At 36.3% G+C, this 19,540-nt stretch overlaps 1 protein-coding gene across 42 annotated transcripts in view; it reads right to left on the bottom strand.

Annotated features, from left to right (window-relative positions):
- PHKB (phosphorylase kinase regulatory subunit beta) overlaps positions 1-19,540 on the bottom strand; it is a 218,842-nt gene that overhangs the window by 126,733 nt on the left and 72,569 nt on the right. For all 42 annotated transcript variants that reach the window (XM_005608231.4, XM_005608232.4, XM_070261699.1 and 39 more), the window contains 3 exon segments: positions 14,661-14,724; positions 6,348-6,443; positions 4,931-5,128 (listed from right to left, as the gene is read on the bottom strand). In XM_005608231.4, coding sequence (XP_005608288.3) covers positions 4,931-5,128; positions 6,348-6,443; positions 14,661-14,724 — 358 coding nt within the window.

Raw genomic sequence — 19,540 nt, 5'->3', positions numbered from 1 at the left:
ATACCTGAAAAATCAATAAAAGGAGAGGGGTTACAAAACCCAGAGCTAGGGAGATAAGTGGAAAGACAAAATCAGAAAACTGCAGCTCTCCATCAGAACAGGTTAGCAAAGGCTAAGTATAACATTAAAGATAAAAGGAAGGGAAACACCAAGAATAAATATAAACCTGTCATTCTAACCACAAACTCACAACACTAGAAGGAAGAAAAAAAAAATCTGACAATAACAACCTAGAAGGGGAAGAGGCAAGGGATGGAACGGGTTAATCTAGGGAAATACGAGGCCATCAGAAAATGGACTATCTCATCTATGAGACGTTTTATACAAACCACATGGTAACCACTAAACAGATAACAAGAATAAAGACACAAATAACAAATAAGAAGAAAGCCAATATAGAAATCTACCTACCTAAATTGGCAGTCCAAAAATCATAGGAGGAGAAAAAAAGAAAATGCAAGAGAACCGGAAGACAAGTGATAAAATGGCAGCGTTAGGCCCCCACATTTCAATAATCACTCTAAATGTAAGTGGATTGAACTCTCCAATCAAAGCACACAGAGTGGCAGGATGGATTAAAGAACAGGACCCAACAATATGCTGCCTCCAGAAAACACATCTCATCCCCAAAGACAAACACAGACTCACAATGAAGGGATAGAAGACGATACTCCAAGCTAATAATGAACATAAGAAAGCAGGTGTCGCCATACTTAAATCAGACAAAGTAGACTTCAAAGCAAAACAGATAAAGAGAGACAAAGAGGGGGACTTTATAATGATAAAAGGGACACTCCACCTCAACACTTCATTAACACCAATGGATAGATCATCCAGAAAGTCAACAAGAATTATAGGAATTAAATGAAAAATTAGACCAGATGGACTTAATAGATATATATATAGAACACTCCATCCAAAAACAGCAGGTTACACATTCTTCTCAAGTGCACATGGAACATCCTCAAGGATAGACCATATCTTGGGAAACAAAGCAAGCCTCAACAAATTCAAGAGGGTTGAAATAATAGCAAGCATCTTTTCCAATCATAATGCTATAAAACTAGAAATCAACTACAAGAATAAAGAATAAAGCTGGGAAAGGAGCAAAAATGGAGACTAACCAACATGCTACTGAACAAACAATGGATTATTGAATAAATTAAAGAAGAAATCAAATATTACCTGGAGACAAATGGAAATGAAAATATGCCATATCAACTCATTTGGGATGCAACAAAAGCAGTCCTAAGAGGGAAATTCATTGCAATATAGGCTAACCTAAATAAACAAAAAAAACTCAGATAAGCAATCTCAAATGACACCTAACAGAATTAGAAAAAGAAGAACAAAAAAAAAACCCAAAATCAGTAGGAGGAGGGAAGTAATAAAAATTAGGGCAGAAACAAATGAAATTGAAACAAAAAAACCAGCAGAAAGGATCAATGAAACAAAGAGTTGGTTGTTTGAAAAAATACACAAAATTGACAAACCCTTAGCAAGGCTCACTAAGAAAAAAAGAGAGAAGACTCAAATAAATAAAATTAGAAACGAGAGAGGAGAAATCACAATGGATACCACAGAAATACAAAAGATCATAAGAGAATACTATGAAAAACTATATGCCAACAAATTGGACAACCTAGAAGAAATGGATAAATTCTTAGACTCTTACAACCTCCCAAAACTGAAGCAGGAAGAAAGAGAGAATCTGAATAGACCAATCAGAAGAAAAGAAATTGAAACAGTAATCAAAAACCTCCCCCAAAATAAAAGTCCAGGATCAGAAGGCTTCTCTGGAAAATTCTACCAAACATTCAAAGCAGATTTAATACCTATCCTTCTCAGACTATTCCAGAAAATTGAGGAAGATGGAGCACTCCTTAACACATTCTATGAAGCTAACATCACCCTGATCCTCAAAACTGAGAAGGACAACACAAAGAAGGAAAACTACAGGCCAATATCACTGATGAACATAGATGCAAAAATCCTCAACAAAATTTTGGCAAACCAAATACAGCAATACATTAAAAAGCTTATACACCATGATCAAGTGGGATTTATACCAGGGACACAGGAATGGTTCAACATCTGCAAGTCAATCCATGTGATACACTACATTAACAAAATGAGAAACAAAAACCACATGATCATCTCAATAGATGCAGAGAAAGCATTAGACAAGATCCAACATCCTTTTATGATAAAAACCCTCAATAAAATGGGAACAGAAGGAAAGTACCTCAACATATTAAAGGCCATATATGACAAACCCACAGCCAACATCATACTCAATGGACAAAAACTGAAAGCAATCCCTCTGAGAACAGGAACAAGACAAGGGTGTCCACTCTCACCACTCTTATTCAACATAGTGGTGGAGGTTTTGGCCAGAGCAATTCAGCAGGAAAAAGAAATAAAAGGAATCCACATAAGTAATGAAGAAGTGAAACCCTCATTGTTTGCAGACGACATGATCTTATATATGGAAAACCCCAAAGAATCCATTGGAAAACTATTAGAAATAATCAACAGCTACCGCAAAGTTGCAGGGTATAAAATTAACGTACATAAATCAGTAGCATTTCTACACTCTAACAACGAACTAACAGAAAAAGAACTCAAGAACTCAATCCCATTCACAATCGCAACAAAAAGAATAAAATACCTTGGGGTAAACTTAACCAAGGAAGTGAAAGACCTATACATCGGAAACTACAAGACTTTCCTGAAAGAAACTAATGATGACATAAAGAGATGGAAAGACATTCCATGCACATGGATTGGAAGAACAAACATAGTTAAAATGTCCATACTACCTAAAGCAATCTACAGATTCAACACTATCCCAGTCAGAATCCCAATGACATTCTTTACAGAAATAGAACAAGGAATCCTAAAATTCATATGGGGCAACAAAAGACCCCAAATCTCTAACGCAATCCTGAGAAAAAAGAACACAGCTGGAGGCATCACAATCCCAGACTTCAAAGCATACTACAAAGCTACAGTAATCCAAACTGGATGGTACTGGTACAAAAACAGGTGCACAGATCAATGGAACAGAATTGAAAGCCCAGAAATTAAACCACACATCTATGGACAGCTAATCTTAGACAAAGGGGCTGAGGGCCTACAATGGAAAAAACAAAGTCTCTTCAACAAATGGTGCTGGGAAAACTGGACAGCCACATGTAAAAGAATGAAAATTGACCATTCTTTCTCACCATTCACCAAAATAAACTCAAAATGGATCAAAGACCTAAAGATCAGGCCTGAAACAATAAGTCTTCGAGAAGAGAATAGAGACACTCCACTCATTGACACCAGTATCAAAAGGATCTTTTTGGACATAATAACTCCTCAGATGAGGGAAACAATAGAAAGAATAAACAAATGGGACTTCATCAGACTAAAGAGCTTCTTCAAGGCAAGGGAAAAGAGGATTGAAACAAAAAAACAACCCACTAGTTCGTAAAAAATATTTACAACTTATATATCTGACAAAGGATTAATCTCCATAATATATAAAGAACTCACATAGCTCAACAACAAAAACTCAAACAACTCAATCGAAAAATGGGCAGGGGACATGAATAGACATTTCTCCAAAGAAGATATACAGATGGCCAATAGACACATGTAAAGATGCTCATCATCACTAATCATCAGGGAAATGCAAATCAAAACTATACTAAGATATCACCTTACATCTGTTAGAATGGCAAAAGTAACCAAAACAAAAAGTGACAAATGTTGGAGAGGTTGTGGAGAGAAAGGAACCCTCATACACTGTTGGTGGGAATGCAAACTGGTGCAGCCACTATGGAAAACAATATGGAGATTCCTCAAAAAATTAAAAATAGAAATACCATATGACCCAGCCTTCTCACTACTGGGTATCTATCCAAAGAACTTGAAATCAGCAATTCCAAAAGTCCCAAGCACCCCTATGTTCATCGCAGCATTATTTACAATAGCTAAGACATGGCAGCAACCTAAGTGCCCATCAACAGATGATTGGATAAAGAAGATGTGGTATCTATATACAATGGAATACTACTCAGCTGTAAAAATGAACAAAATCGTCCCATTCACAACAACATGGATGGACCTTGAGGGTATTATGTTAAGTGAAATAAGCTAGATAGAGAAAGACGAACTCTGTATGACTCCACTCACAGGTGGAAGTTAAACATATAGACAAAGAAAACTGATTGGTGGTTACCAGGGGAAAGGCGGGGTGGGGGGAGGGCACAAAGGGTGAAGTGGTGCACCTACAACATAACTAACAATAATGCACAAGTGAAATTTCACAAGGTTGTAAACTATCATAATTTTAATAAAAAGTTAAAAAAAAACAGATATAAACCTAGATATAGGGTATGTATGTGTGTTTGAAATATAAAATATTTTGAAACTAATTATTTAGAGGACTGTATTTCAAAGGGAAGTGTCTAAGCGAAACAGCAAAAAAGAGCATTTGCTTAATAGATTGAAAGCTGGATCACAAATAGATATTTTCTCTTATATGAGACAAATGGTACGAGACAGGCAGGCAGAGTACTGAAAGTGCAAAGGAAGAATCATTCACCTGATGAATAAACACAGCCCCACACGAGCAAATGGGCTTCACTAGAAGTAAGAGCTAACACTTATCAAGTGCTTATGATGTGCTTGGAGCGATGTAAGCACTCTTATATATTAACTCATTTAATCCTCACAAGAACCTCAGTAATAGGACCAATAATAGTAGGTACTATTACTTTACCAATGAAGAATATTAAACACAGAGGTTAATTAACTCGCCCAAGTCCAGACAGCTAATAAGTAGCAGAGCCAGAATTCAAACCCAAGAAGTCAGTCTCCCAAATCGGTCCTTTTGATCACTCTCTTATGCTATGTGATATGGAATATTTTTTGATACCTTAATTTCAGCTGGTTTGTAGTAGCGTCTGTTGGGATCTTCCAATGATGTTCTATAGCCATCTCTCAAGAAACGCTTAAATCCGTATTTTCCTTTTAATTTTCTAACCACTTTATCAAGTGTCTGGCTAAAGAGAACTTCATCATCCAGGGCAAATGCAGGATAACTGATGCAGGGGAGCAGGGCAGCATCTGTGTTCTGGTGGCAATAAAAAAACGAAGGAACTGTAAGTGCCTGTAGTGATATGATCAACACAGCCCAAGGAGAATCATGGAGATGAAAAGCCAATAAAAATAAGTCAATAAACAAGGAATAAATAAGTAAATAAGTAATAAATGAGTCAATAAAAGTCACTAACTGATGGAGAGATCGCTGTGCAGCAAAGCACAGATAGACGTTTATATGGTAAAACCTCACAGAGAGGATAAAACTTTATTCAGCAATAAGGAGTATTTTCAAAGTTCAACACTGAACTCAAACTTTAAGATATTAATTAAGGCAGAGTGTAAAAATTTAACACCAATAATTAGTCATTACAACTTAGTTTATCATAACAATTTGTTCATAATAGTGGAAAACACAAAACAATCTAAATGTCTAATAATTAGCTGAGTAAATTAGCAGCCATTAAAGTTGTAGAAGAAACTACATACTGAAGAAACATTTATTGATATGGAAACATCCACTCACAGAACCAGGTTATCAAACATTATGAATAATATTCTCCCAGTTTTACAAAATTAAAATCCTATATACATATATAAAAATATATACAAACATATAAACACAAATGTTGTCACCCTAAGATTATAACTGAGTAGTGGAATGAGTGGATATTATATTATTATTATTTGGTCATTTGTGGATTTTGTTTTTCTTTTATCATAATCTCACATAACTTCTATAAAATACTTATCTTAAAATAATTAAATTATTCCATTTTGGGTGTTTTCTAAGAATAGAGCCACATGTAACCACTAGAAAAATCTGCAATTGAGAACTATAGCCATATAAAAGTTTATCTGACAAAAAAAAAAATGGTGACTCAAATGAGAGAAAAGAAGCATGAAAAGTATTTTTATTCAAAAGAAATACAAATTATGAAAAATATTTTTCTAATATTCTATGACAAAATAATTCATTTTGGTATAATGTTGCTATTCCTCCTAAAAAATATACATCTATCTTTCCATTGTTCTACCAAAGACTCAAAGAACAAAGCAGCTTTGTCCACAGTTCCGCTCACATCCTGAACAAGACATCCACAGACCAGGGGAGTGAGTGGCAACATCTGTTCTCTGTTCTCATCTCTTCTGGCAACCTCTAACATTTTAGAGCACGTTCTTAGAAAAGTAAACAAAATTACGTAACAATCATAAATGATAGCTCATATTAATTTATTATAAAAATATCTCACATGAGATCTTGATTCTCTGGGTAACAGTGAGCACAAAGTTTGCCTATTGCGATTATGAGCATCGAGATCCACAAATATAACCGACCAAGAACAGCCCTGGAATGAGAAAGAGAAAAATATTTCCAAAATTAAGAAAAAAGGACTTGTAGAATATTGGGCATTTTGACTGTAAGAAATTACACAAAACTACAAACAATGGTTGCATTTGAGAGCGGCATTACAGAAGATTTTAATTTTTTATACTTTCAGTATCAAATTTCTTACAATAAATATTAATTTTATAATCATAAAAAATGCTATTTTTACATTTTTCCTATTTCTTAGTTTTCTTATAAATCAAAATGTATTGATTATAACTAATCAATTAAGGATATTTATGTTAATAAAAATACAAATCGCTTACTTACATTTTTGACAAGGAATAAAGAACTAATTTGAATTCACAAAATCTGAACTGTACAGTCCTGATAAAGAAGGTTGATTATATGATCAAACTAAGCAAATTTAGATACAATCTAGAATTATAGATATAAAAACTACTTGATTAAAACATGGAGATAGGAGAATCTCAAATAATAAAAACGCAAATAACATTAGCTAATATTCACCATGTGTTAGGTACTGTGTTTTATGCTCCACATGAGTTATCTCATTTAACCCCAATATGTAGATTATTAATACCCCATTGTACTGAAAAGGATGCTAAATCTTAGTTTACAGAGCATGGGTTCAAAATCAAGTGTCTAACACAGAAGCCCACACCTTAACCATTTAGTTATACAATTTCCCACAATAAAAAATATTTTTCAAGTAACAGTCAAAAACTTGAACAGAAAAATAAGTATAACAAAAAATGTCAATTGGATTGCTAACCAAGTCGAAAACAATTTACTATTTAGCCATTAGTGCATTCCATATTCAAGAGCATAGTCCTAAGTAAACATGTCTTTGTTCTTTTATTGGGGAGCTAAATATTTCGAAAACAGAGAATGAAATTGGAATACAAAGGCTACTTCCATTACAAGAGAATACTGAGAAAAAGACAAGAGGAAAGGAAGAAGAGAACTATTATCCCAATTTTCACCAACTTCAAAGATGCATTCGCTCTGAAACTAAAATACCTTGAATCACCCAATCACCTAGACTGAAGTTCAAAGTCTAGTAGTACTAGACCCTAGATCCAAATATCAGACTCATGATATGTACATTTTTCCTGATAACTCATGTTCATACATGAGTATTAGCTCATAAAATAGAAGGATTTCTCATTCATAATGTCATCTCTTAAATCTCTTTTAACTCTGACAAGTAAATTAATAAATGAACAAGGAATGAGGCTGTCTCTTAACAACCAGACTAATGCTAAACTGTCCTTTCTATTATTTGAAATTTCCTACTTCTCATCTCAACTCACAAAATTGAACTCAACAAAGCTTCATGCAGTATCTGCCAGTGTCAGAGTAATGTGTTCTCTGCTTTGAGGAAAACAAGACAGAACTTGACCTCTGCTCTCAAGGAGCTGACCTAGGCGATATAGTCCTAACCAGATGACTATTAAACAACACAAAAAGACTGCACACGGCAATACATGACTATGTACCAACAAACATGATTATGTACCAAGTGAGTGGCTTAGATGAGAGAATAATAACGATCATGAAAAAAACAAAATAGGAACCTGGGATACTTCAGAAGGTGAGGATCAGAGCCAGGGATCTGAATTTTTGGGGAAAGGGGAGTAGGTAGAGTAGTCGGAACAAAGAGCAGAAAAATGAATAGGTACAAGATGTTGGGAGCCTGTGAATACACAAAATAACAGACTTATAATTTATCCTTAGGCTGATAATTAGTAAAGTTAATTGCATGCCAAATCAGTCTGCCTTGAATTGAATTTTCAAAAGATATAATCTAAGTAGGGTAATTTATAAATAATGAAGTGAAACAGCAAATTTGGCAATTCTTACCATTATTTAATATAAACAAGCCAACTTCCATTTTCTGGCCACAAATGAATGGTTTTATTATCTAAATTCATGAAAGTATTAGTTCAGGTTCTTCCTCTGTCAGCCTCTAAGAAATATGTGCAAAGGGAAAAATAATCTCATAATATTACTGTATTTTAACAGAGAGCAAAGGCTAGTTAACTTACATTGTGAGCCTGTGCTCTTAAAAAAATATCCCATGCTTGGGGTCGCCCGGTGGCGTAGTAGTTAACTTCGTGTACTCTGCTTTGGTGGTCCTAGATGCGGACCTAGCACCGCTCGTCAAGTCACACCATGGCAGCATCCCACATAAATAGAGGAAGATTGGCAACAGATGTTAGCTCAGGGCCAATCTTCCTCACACATGCGAAATATATATATACACCATGCATTAGGCATATGGCCCAGATTCGCAGGAAGATAAAATTCACCCAAGGCCATGGGCACTTATTCCTATTCATAAGCAAATTTTTAAAAAAGTCATCAAAGAGAACCTACATATGGAATTAATTATCACCAGCTTCAAATCATCAGACATTAATTTTAGGCCTGCAAATTTCAAAGGAAGTTAGATATATCTGCATTGCTTCGAACGCTTTGCATAACATGAGCAATTTCTCTAGTCATTACCTTTTAGATTCTGGCCTCAGCTCATTTGTCAGTATTGTGATTTCTCCAATTAAAGACAGGCATATCAAAGGATGTTTCATATGTATACATCACTCCAGAGTATCTGATTAACTCTGTATATTTTATTTTCATCTTCCATTTCCTGAAATCATCACAACTCTACCATAATATCCTGAGTCCACCTAAAGAGCATACTTTAAGACTGCCAGCTCAAATTTTACTCCCAAACTGAGTTACTATGACTATTTTCGAGTAAACACACTAGAAGATGATTCAACCTGACCACTGTCATGGGGCCTTGCATTCCTATGGTGGGGAAAAGCTGCACTGAACCATCTACCCCAGTTTCCATAACCACAACAAACACTTTTGAGATGGTACCTAAGGCCAAGGGTGATTTCTATGACCATAAGACACTGCTGATCTCTTTAGTCTCAATTCAAAGTGAAATGATTTGAACCATTGTCTGGGCCTTTCTTTTCCCCATTAATCACTTTTCTGAAACTGAGCTAATGGGCTTGCTGCCTTCTAGCATCAAAGAATAAAACAAGATGAAACTAGTCAGTTTATCTACCATATACGATCTTTTCTATTCTTCTGAAAGCAAAATCATACCACAAAACTATGATCAGGAGACTTTCTTCCCCAGTTCAGCATTAAGCTGTTCTTTAGCTCTGCGGCAGAACCTGGAGAGCAGTATTCTTAAAGAAAGGATATTTACTGATGGGAATTATCCCTCTGCACCATGGCTGTGGTAGCAATGGGCACGTAAATAGTCAACTTTTACTTACTGACCCAACAGTAGCTTCCAGCAGCCCCTCTCACAAGCCATGCTTCTCTTCTCTACAGAAAATCCTACTGGAGTACTGTTAAAGGAACTTTCAAACTACACAGAGAGATGAACCTGAGTGGTAATTCTCAGGATTTCAGAAGAGCAGAGCTGAGACTCACACCCAAGAACCACAAAACTGTTGCTGAGCATGTCTATGACATTTGCTGAGTGTAAAGTATAATTTATTTAAATATTATTTAAATATTGTCAAATATCACTTAAATAACATTGATACATGTCACTATATTTATAGAGAATATATTTGAAACCATGATGAAATATGTGATTCTCATATCGAGGATTATATGAGTATGTTTCTAAATGCTCCAAATTAGCCTTTATTATAGACATTGCTGAAGAAATCAGGCTATTTTATCACATTTTCTTCTTAGATATTTTCTGCCAAAGAAAATAACTTGTGAAAAATAAGTTGGTTTCAAAGCAAAGATTTAAATGACAAGGTTTTTCCCTTGAATAATAAGGCAAGTCTGATATTTAAAAAAAAAAGAAGAAAGGAAGTGTAGGAACACATAATCATTATCAAAGCTAAAGGCTTATTCCACCCAACAATTTTCCATAAAAATAAAAATTAACATTTGTCTTATCTCATACACTGAAGCACAAAAACGACAAAAGGTAAGCCTTTCAGGCTGTTGGTCAAGTGGATACCTCCTTCAGAAGTTCAGCAATTAAAAAGAAAATGGTGTGGTCAAAAGGTACAAACTTCCAGTTAGGAAAGAAATAAGTCACGGGGATATGATATTCAGCAAGGTGACTACAGTTAACAGTATCATATTGTATATTTGAAAGTTGCTAAGAGAGTATATCTTAAAAGTTCTCATCACAGGGGCCCGCCAAAAGTGGCATAGTGGTTAAGCTCGCACGCTGCACTTCAGCGGCCTGGGGTTCACTGGTTTGGATCCCCAACGTGGACCTATGCACCATCTCACACAAAATAGAGGAAGATATGCACGGATGTGAGCTCAGGGACAATCTTCCTCAGCAAAAAGAGGAGGATTGGCAGCAAATGTTAGCTCAGGGCTAATCTTCTTCAAAATTAATAAATAAATTTTAAAAAAGAACTTAACAAAAGTTCTCATCACAAGAAAAATAAATTTGTAACTATTTGTGGTGTTGGATGTTAACTAGACTTATTGTGTTGATCATTTCGTAATATATACAAATATCAAATCATTACGTTGTTTTAAAAAAAGAAGAAAATGGCTTAAAAATTTTCACAGAAAATGCACAGTTCTAAAGGTAGAATTCATTCAAGATCTAAGATTTCCTGTATTGACTGTTGATATTCCACATTCATTACCAAGTGGCTTTGATTTAATTCTTGTTCTGCCTCCTTGTTGCATGACCTGTGAAAAGACACCTCAACTCCGTGACCACTCATTTTGAGAGAAGGGCCCTTCCAGCTCCAAAGATCTAAGACTCTTTGAGTTGCCACCAACAGGAGATGAACTTTGTCAAAGCTCTAGATTAATTTAGTTAAAGATACATGATCGGGTCTTCTGAAACACTCTATCAACAGTCTTCAGAAATAACAGAATACTCATCTGACCTAAAATCCCTCAAATCTTCAGGAGGTTTCTTTGGGTTTTCATTTGAATAAAAACATTTCCTTGTTATATCAGTTCTTTTCCAAGCCACTGACTTTTAGTGAGACCACAGCCCATTGAAGTACATAGAGCAATATAATAAAATGATTAAACACTAAAATGATCATATGCACTTGTAAATGTGCTGTTTAGCAGGTACATTTTTAATTTAACTGCTGTAGAGATGGGAATTTTAACATTTTCAAAGTCAGGTTTCTGTAATTCTCCACATCAGAAACAAAGATCAAAGGGAACTGGTAAAACTAGGATACTCTTGACATTATCCAAAAAAAGGGAAAATGGAGAGGCTCTACTTGCAAGATGTGACACCCGTGTGGCTAAAGGACTAAGACATTATTTGTCCATATTTCTATCTGAAATACTCAAGGAATAGTCAACTCAGCAAACATTTGGTACATAGCTCTGCTGGAAATGGATATGAGCTAACCAAAGTCAATATTGACTCTGCTTAGAGCAGTTGTTCTCATCCTTGTCTCAACCTGAACATTACACTTCCTGGGCAGTCTGGAAAAATCTCAAGGCTAAGGCCTCCCCCTAGACCAATTAAATCAGAATCTATATGGGTAGAGCCCAGCTATCAGTACTGCAAATGCTTCCAATGTGCAGCCAAGACTGAGAAATCACGAAGGAACAATTCCAGCAGTATATTTATAACTCAGAATCAGAAAGCACAGTAAAGCAATTCAGTGCTTTTAGAGTTATGGCTAAGAGGTCTATGAAAGCTTCCCAGGAAAAGCAAGCTGAAGACAGAGCCCTGAAAGATGGGTAGTTAGGAAAGGTACCATATATATGTGTGGGCATATATGTATGCGGAGGGAGTGCATAGTAGATATGTATGCACACTAAGACTCAGGTACATTTGAGCAGAGGGCACAACTGCAAAAAAGAGCTGACCACTACTTTATAACATCTAACCTAGACACGAAACTCCACTCAGCTCACTATATGGTGTGCCACGGAAGGCAGAAGGACAAGACCTGCATCTTTCCAGACTGCTGCTGTAACACTACTGATTTGGTCCGTGACTCCTCTCAGTCCCCTTGAGATACTCTAGAGGTTTTTCAGTCCAATCTCTTCATTTCCCTTCTTTAGTATGACTAGTACTTCGTTAATAATAACAAGTAATAACATTTATTGAGGGCTTAATCTTTGCCAAGCACTATGTTAAGCTTATTTGGGTGAAAACCTTCTGAGTTAGGTCCTAGCATCATTATCTCTATTTTTTTAGATGAGGAAGCCGAGACAGGTATATAACTAGCCAAAGTTATAGAACTCATTGGTGGGAGTACAGAGCATACAGTGGGTGTCTTGGCTCTGAACACAATGCCATTCTTCTTTTTTTAATTGAAGTATAATTGACATATAACAGTATATTAGTTTTAGTTTCAGGTGTGTAACATTAATGATTTGATATTTGTGTACATTGCCAAACGATCACCACAATAAGTCCAGTTAACATCTGTCACTGTACATAGTTACAAAATTTTTTTCTTGTGATGAGAACTTTTAAGATCTACTCTATTAGCGATTTTCAAATATGCAACACAGTATTATTAAATATAGTCACCATGCTGTATATTACATCCCCATGACTTATTTATTTTATAACTGGAAGTTTGTACCTTTTGACCCCTTTTTCCTATTTCCCTATCCTCCACCCCCCACCTCTGGCAACCACCAATCTGTTCCCTATATCGATGAGCTTGGTGTTTTGTCTTTTTAGATTCCACATGTAAGTGAGATCATATGGTATTTGTCTTTCTCTATCCGACTTATTTCACTTAGCATAATACCCTCAAGGTCCACCCATGTTGTCATAAATGTCAAGATTTCATTCTTTTTTAAGGCTAAATAATGCTCCATTGTACAGTCATGCATAGCTTGATGGTGGGGATATGTTCTGAGAAATGCGTTATTAGGCAATTTTGTCATTGTGTGAACATCATAGAGTGTACTTACACAAACCTAGATGGTACAGCCTACTACACACCTATGCCATGTGTTACTAATCTTATGGGACAATCATCATATACATGGTCCATTGTTGATCAAAACATCGCAACAGAGTGCATGACTGCACATATATGCAGCACATTTTCTTTATCCATTCATCCATCAATGGACACTTACATTGTTTCTGTATCTCAGCTATTGCAAATAATGATTAAAACACCATTCCTTTACGCCATGTCACCCTCATACTCCTTTTTTTCCTTCCTACCTACCTCTCTCTCTGATACATGTATATTACATACACACATACACACACACACACACATTCACACATACACATATACATGCACATTTAAATAAATGTATTGAGAGTGAGGCAGCGGTGAAAAGGAAATGAAAAGTACTGAAAGGTAGATGTAGGATTTTCATGAGTATGTTGACTTTTCCAGTGAGAGAGAAACGTTGATATAAGCCAAGAGATCAGTGCCAGAGGCACCAAGAATCTCCAGGAGAGGCATAAGATTAATAACCATGAGTTTTGACAGGCTCATACTCCCCAAATCCCCATGAGCTCTTTTCTCTCCATTTCTCCAGTTAGAGGTCTTGAGAGAGGAGGAAGAGTGTGAAGTGGATAATTTAGTCTTGGGCACCCAAAATGAGGTACTGCTCTCCTCTTCCCAGTCTTTTCATGTCTATGGTCATTCTCTACTCTTCATGTCATGGATGGAACCAGAGTCCGTGCTCCAAAAGGAAGTTAGAGTGAGAAGAGAAGAGAGTTTGTGGACGTAAGGAGAGGAAGAAAGGCAGTTGTTCTATGATACTCCAACTTGAAACTCTTAAATTCAAGATTTGAGGTACATAGTACATACAATTCTTTGGCTGCACACATTATACAAATTCCCTTCTACATGAAATATACGTTGATATACATTAAATTGAAACCAACATGAGCACTAATAAGGAAAATATATGACATATAAGGTTAGGAATATTTAAAATTGTGAAAGCTCAACAAAAGACTTGAGGGAAAAATTACTGACAAAGAAAATGAGAATTCTTTATCAAGACATTTTTTCTCTTAAAGGAAGCAATGTTTTTCTGTTAGAAAACTAAAATTTAACTGGCAAATCACATTCAAAGGAAAGTTTGCTCAACCATGGGCTGCTACATAAATTTCAGACATTCTCTGATCATCAGGAGTGATTTGGTTAATGAATGGCCAAATTAATTAAAAACGTAATTCACTAAAATAATCAAAGTTGTTGTTGCTATTGCTGGTTTTTTTTACCTGGTTGCCAAAGAGGTTGAATCCATTAATTGCTTCCAGAGCTGCTTTCGCTAAGCCAACAGAGCTAAAAGAGAAAAGGAAATACTTTATAATTCTGATACAACTGGCTACAAAATAAGAACAATTATCTGATGAATATTCACAAGGAAGTCTTTTAATTAACACTTATAGCTAGTGTAAGAAGAATAATGTCTAAGAGCCTTCAGTCTGACATTTCACTATTTTAATTTTTCTTTTTCATAGTTAGTGATCTTCCGGGAAAAATATTTCTAAGTTCACCTTGATCCAGGCAAATGGTCATACTATTGATGGGAGTAGTTTTAATTCCAGCATCATTTATATCCACTAACTTAAGGAGAAAAAAAGATGAACTTTAGAGGAAGGTATAATTATAATGATATGTGCACAGTAATAATCAACTTGGGCATCATTAGCTCAGATCAATGTAAAAGAGCTTTTCTGACGTCAATCCTGAACCTTAAAAAAAGATCTCACACATCATACGCTTACCACAGAGTGTGGTTTAATATACTCGTTCAAATACTCTTTGCTTAGAGTCCAATAAAATAGGCATTACTTTATGCTCACAAAACAACTGATCATCATACCTCTCATTTTTTGCTATATTCTTCTCTTTGTAATAAAATGTATACTCCTTTGGCCTCTCAAATGCCACATACAATAGTGCTGGAAAATGGGAAGACCCAAATTTCATTAAAAATATGACACAGGCATCTTCTCAACCTTTAAATATTTTAGATCTAATATCCAGTTTATTTTATTTATTGCAATATTTTGTTTTTATTAAAAGCAAATGCATATGTCATTAGCATCATTTAAAATTAATGCTCTGTCATGATTTCAGCATTTCTTTAAAGGAGTGATTATCAGAGTGTGGTCCCTAGAGCAGCAGCATTACCTGGGAACTTGTTAGAAATGCCAGTTCTCACTCTTCTCTGGGAATGGGGGCCCAATAATCAGTGTTACAAAGCCCTCAGGGAGTTGCATGCACTTTAAATTCGAGAACTACTGTTCTAAGCTATTCAAATCATTGTTATCTACATTTTCAATGAGTTGTTTACATGAAATGTTCTCAAGTAAGCATTACTTTTATTACAGGATAGTAAAGAGATGGGAAACTTATTTTAAAATACATGGATGGGGAGGTAGAGTGACATAATTTTCCCTATTCCTCTCACTAAGTACAACTAAAAACACTAGATATTACATAAACAAAAATAAAAAGGCTCAGAAAGATAGAAAGGTAGACTTTCTATTAGGTTAGGAACCTTAGGATTTTAGCAACAATACTGTGGTAAGTTTCCTGAGTTTCCTTTTTGCCTCCTATATACCAGACTCAGAGCTGAAGAAGCCAACAACCAGAAAATGCCAGTAAGCGCACAGAAAAGCCCTAATAAAAGCCTGCTTTCTCTAGCCAAAGGACCAAGAAAAGGGAAGCCTAGCAAAATGCGACAATAGCCACTCAATATTTAGACAATTTAAAATTTAAACAATAACCACTCAAAAACAAAAACACCCTGGGCCCCTACCCCCACCCACTCCTGAAAGGGTTAAACCTAGACTTCTACATTCCTGAGTCTATAATAAGGAACTGCACCCAACCTGCAACCCTCTCAGCTATGGTGTGGTGTCAGATAAGTCCAAGGAGGAACCAAGACCTTCATTCCCAAGGAATGGTAAGAAGTCTCCCCCTCATACCTCAGTGTCAGTGGAGATCACATGGAAAGCCTAGACTTCCACCCCTGCTCATCAGCAATGAGTGAACCAACCCTTCCTGCTGCGATGGCATCAGAGGAGGTCGAATGGGGCGTCAGGACTTTCTCTAATGCCCAGCTGTAAAGAGGCCATACCCTGGGGCCGGCCCTATGGCCGAGCAGTTAAGTTGGTGTGCTCCATTTAGGAGGCACAGGGTTTCGCTGCTTTGGATCCTGGCACAGACATGGCACCACTCATCAGGCCATGCTGAGGTGGCGTCCCACATAGCAGAACCAGAAGGAACTGCAACTAGAATATACAACTATGTACTGGGGGGGCTTTGGGGAGAAGAAGAAAAAAAAAAGGCAACAGATGTTAGCTCAGGTGCCAATCTCCAAAAAATAAAATAAACAGGCCATACCCTTTCCCTGTTATGTTAAGTAGAGGCCAATTGGGAATCAGTAATGAGACACTCCTATCTTTCCCAGCCAGGCAGGTATCAATGGAAGCCTACCGGGGAACTAGACATCCCAACCAGACCCAGCAGTAATGAAGAGTCTCCATCTTGGGTGTCAACAAAAGACCCAGCCTTACATTCCCACCTGGCAGTAATGGGGTGATGCCCCTGTCTGCTTCCCCTCCCACAGTGGTGCCAAAAAAATTCAGCTAAAATAGAAAGTTAAAGTAAGTTTCAGGGTCTTATAACATAATACTCCCTTGCATTTCCCTGTGAATTTTAGGATTAGCTTATCAATTTCTGCAAAAGAGATAGTTGGGTTTTTGATATACATTACACTGAACAAAGATATATTTCCATTTTTGCATGTCTTTAATTTCTTTCAACAATTTTTTGTAGTTTCCAATGTACAAGTCTTGTACTTCTTTTGCTAACTCCCTCTACTTTTAAGATGAGGAATCTAAAGTCCCAAAAGATGAAGTGTAGTGGATTTCAAATGCATCCTGACCTTCTCTTTGGTGAAAACTCTGTTCCCTACTAGAATCTATGCTGACCGTTTTGCCCTGATTTTCAAGAACAAACGAGCCAATAATACGGGTTTAAGATATTGGCCTACTGCTTCAAATCTGCAGCCCTGCATTTTACTGGTAGTGAACAAAGTGCCTGATGCTTCCACAGGTTAAACAAATTCCATGACAAGTCAGCTGGTACTGCTAGTATACTCAAGACAAGGGCAGCAGTCTCTTTTCATATCCAAAGTCATTTTAGAGAAACGATAAGGCCTAGAACCTGAAGGAATCAAGTCCAAGTGAAAAATATATGCCAGTTTAAAACATGTCTGCAAATTCTTTGACACTTCTATCAAGAGGTGGAGTCTTATTCCCCTCACTAGAAGATGGCCTGGTCTTACTGACTCTAACAAATAGGATGTGGTGGAAGTTATACTGCACGACTTCTGAGGCTAGGTCATAGCAGGGCTAGGACATAGCCCCTGGCTGGCTCTCTTTTTTGTGACGCTGGACCTTGGAACCCAGCCACCACGTTGTGAGGAAGTCTGTATGAAAAAACTTCATCTAAGTCTTCTGGCAGACAGCTCCTGCCAAGGCTCTAGTCAACACTCCAAAGCCAGAGAGAGGAAGCCTTCAAGCTGACTCCAACGCCAGCTACAACTGATGGCAAACACATAAGAGACACTGAGCATGAACCACCTAGCTTAGCCCAGTCAACCCTCAGAACCATGAGAGCTAATAATAGTAAAATATTGTTGGTGTTTTATGCCTCTAAGTTTGGGGTGGTTTATTTGCAACAATAGGTAACCAGAAGAGAACCTAAGTCAGGTTCCTAACTCTATCACGTACCCAGAACAAGCAGGGCAATCATAGTTAGCCTTACATACTCCAAATGGAAACCAAATAGTACCTGCACAAGAACTCTAGACTCTTGAACCCAAGGGTTAGGAGAGCCCATAGGAATCATATATTCTGACAGTTCATGCAAAAAATTCACTGTCAACTGGTTTTCTTGCTTAAGAATGTGTTCCTGATGTCCTAGGAGTTCCCCTAAAACCCCCAATGCACAAACATTTATCTGCATTTAACTGAGTAATACCAGAAAACCTCCACTTACAGTATGAGGTACATGTATTATGAAGACTGTTTGTAGTATTTTGAGAAGTGAGAAGAAATAAATTATTTAAAAGGCAAATACATAAGAAATTCTGTACTGGAGGAGATACCATGTAGCCCACTCAAGGCTCTGTCTTTAAGACACGTAAGGAAGCAATTTGGAAATTGCCTTCTAAATGAAGTGTTACAAAAAACCGAACACTGTACCTGGACTAGAGTAAATGTGGCATTCTTTCCATTTTAACTTTCTTTCCCAATGCAATTGGTTAAATAATTGGACTTAATTGAAATTCATGAATACACTGGTTATTTAAATCTCTGGCAACAGCAAGCTATTTAGAAACTCAAATACACTCCTAATGTGATCTTATATTTTACTGGCAAATATAAGAATGTTGTAAGAATTGAAAATATTTATTAGCACAGGACATTCTCAGAAAATTACATTATTCATACTTAGTTATTGAATATATTAATATTAGGTGACTATTATCAGTAGAACATTCACCAATTTGATTCTTGCAAGGTGTTACCTCAACATTCACTTAAGAGGGCTAAAACAAAGCAACGTTTGCTAGGGAGATAGTTTGTAATAAAAGTGATTGATTGCATAAATCAAAGCTTTTCTAGAAAGATGATGGGTTTGGACCAGATGATTTATAACTCACCATGGAATTGAAAAAATTAATTGGCATGCATGGGAACTAAATTCACAATCTCCTGCTCACTAACACTATGCTTTAACTCCCTGAGCACCCAATCATACTTCCTGAAAGAACAAAGTCTTTACAGTACTATAGTTTTCATGGATGTTCAGGAACTGTTCGGTATGGCAAAAATATATAAAATGAAGCAGAATGGATGGATAGTTGCTTCTATCATAATTCAATGACTGGAACATCAAAAATGACTTAAGAAGACTATGTAGTTACTTCAAATAACAAGCAGTGTATGGAATAAAATGGTCACTAAAAGCATCTTAAACAGTGACATGATGGTTACTTATCTGATATTTTAGTGATGCCTTTCTTTATTGAAAAAGGCAAGATAATAGAACATAAAACCATTGGAAAAAACCATGA

The sequence above is a fragment of the Equus caballus genome, chromosome 3, assembly GCF_041296265.1.
Source record: "Equus caballus isolate H_3958 breed thoroughbred chromosome 3, TB-T2T, whole genome shotgun sequence".
Lineage (NCBI taxonomy): Eukaryota > Metazoa > Chordata > Mammalia > Perissodactyla > Equidae > Equus > Equus caballus.
Note: the sequence above shows the minus strand (reverse complement) of the source record. Positions and strands in the feature narration are given on the sequence as shown.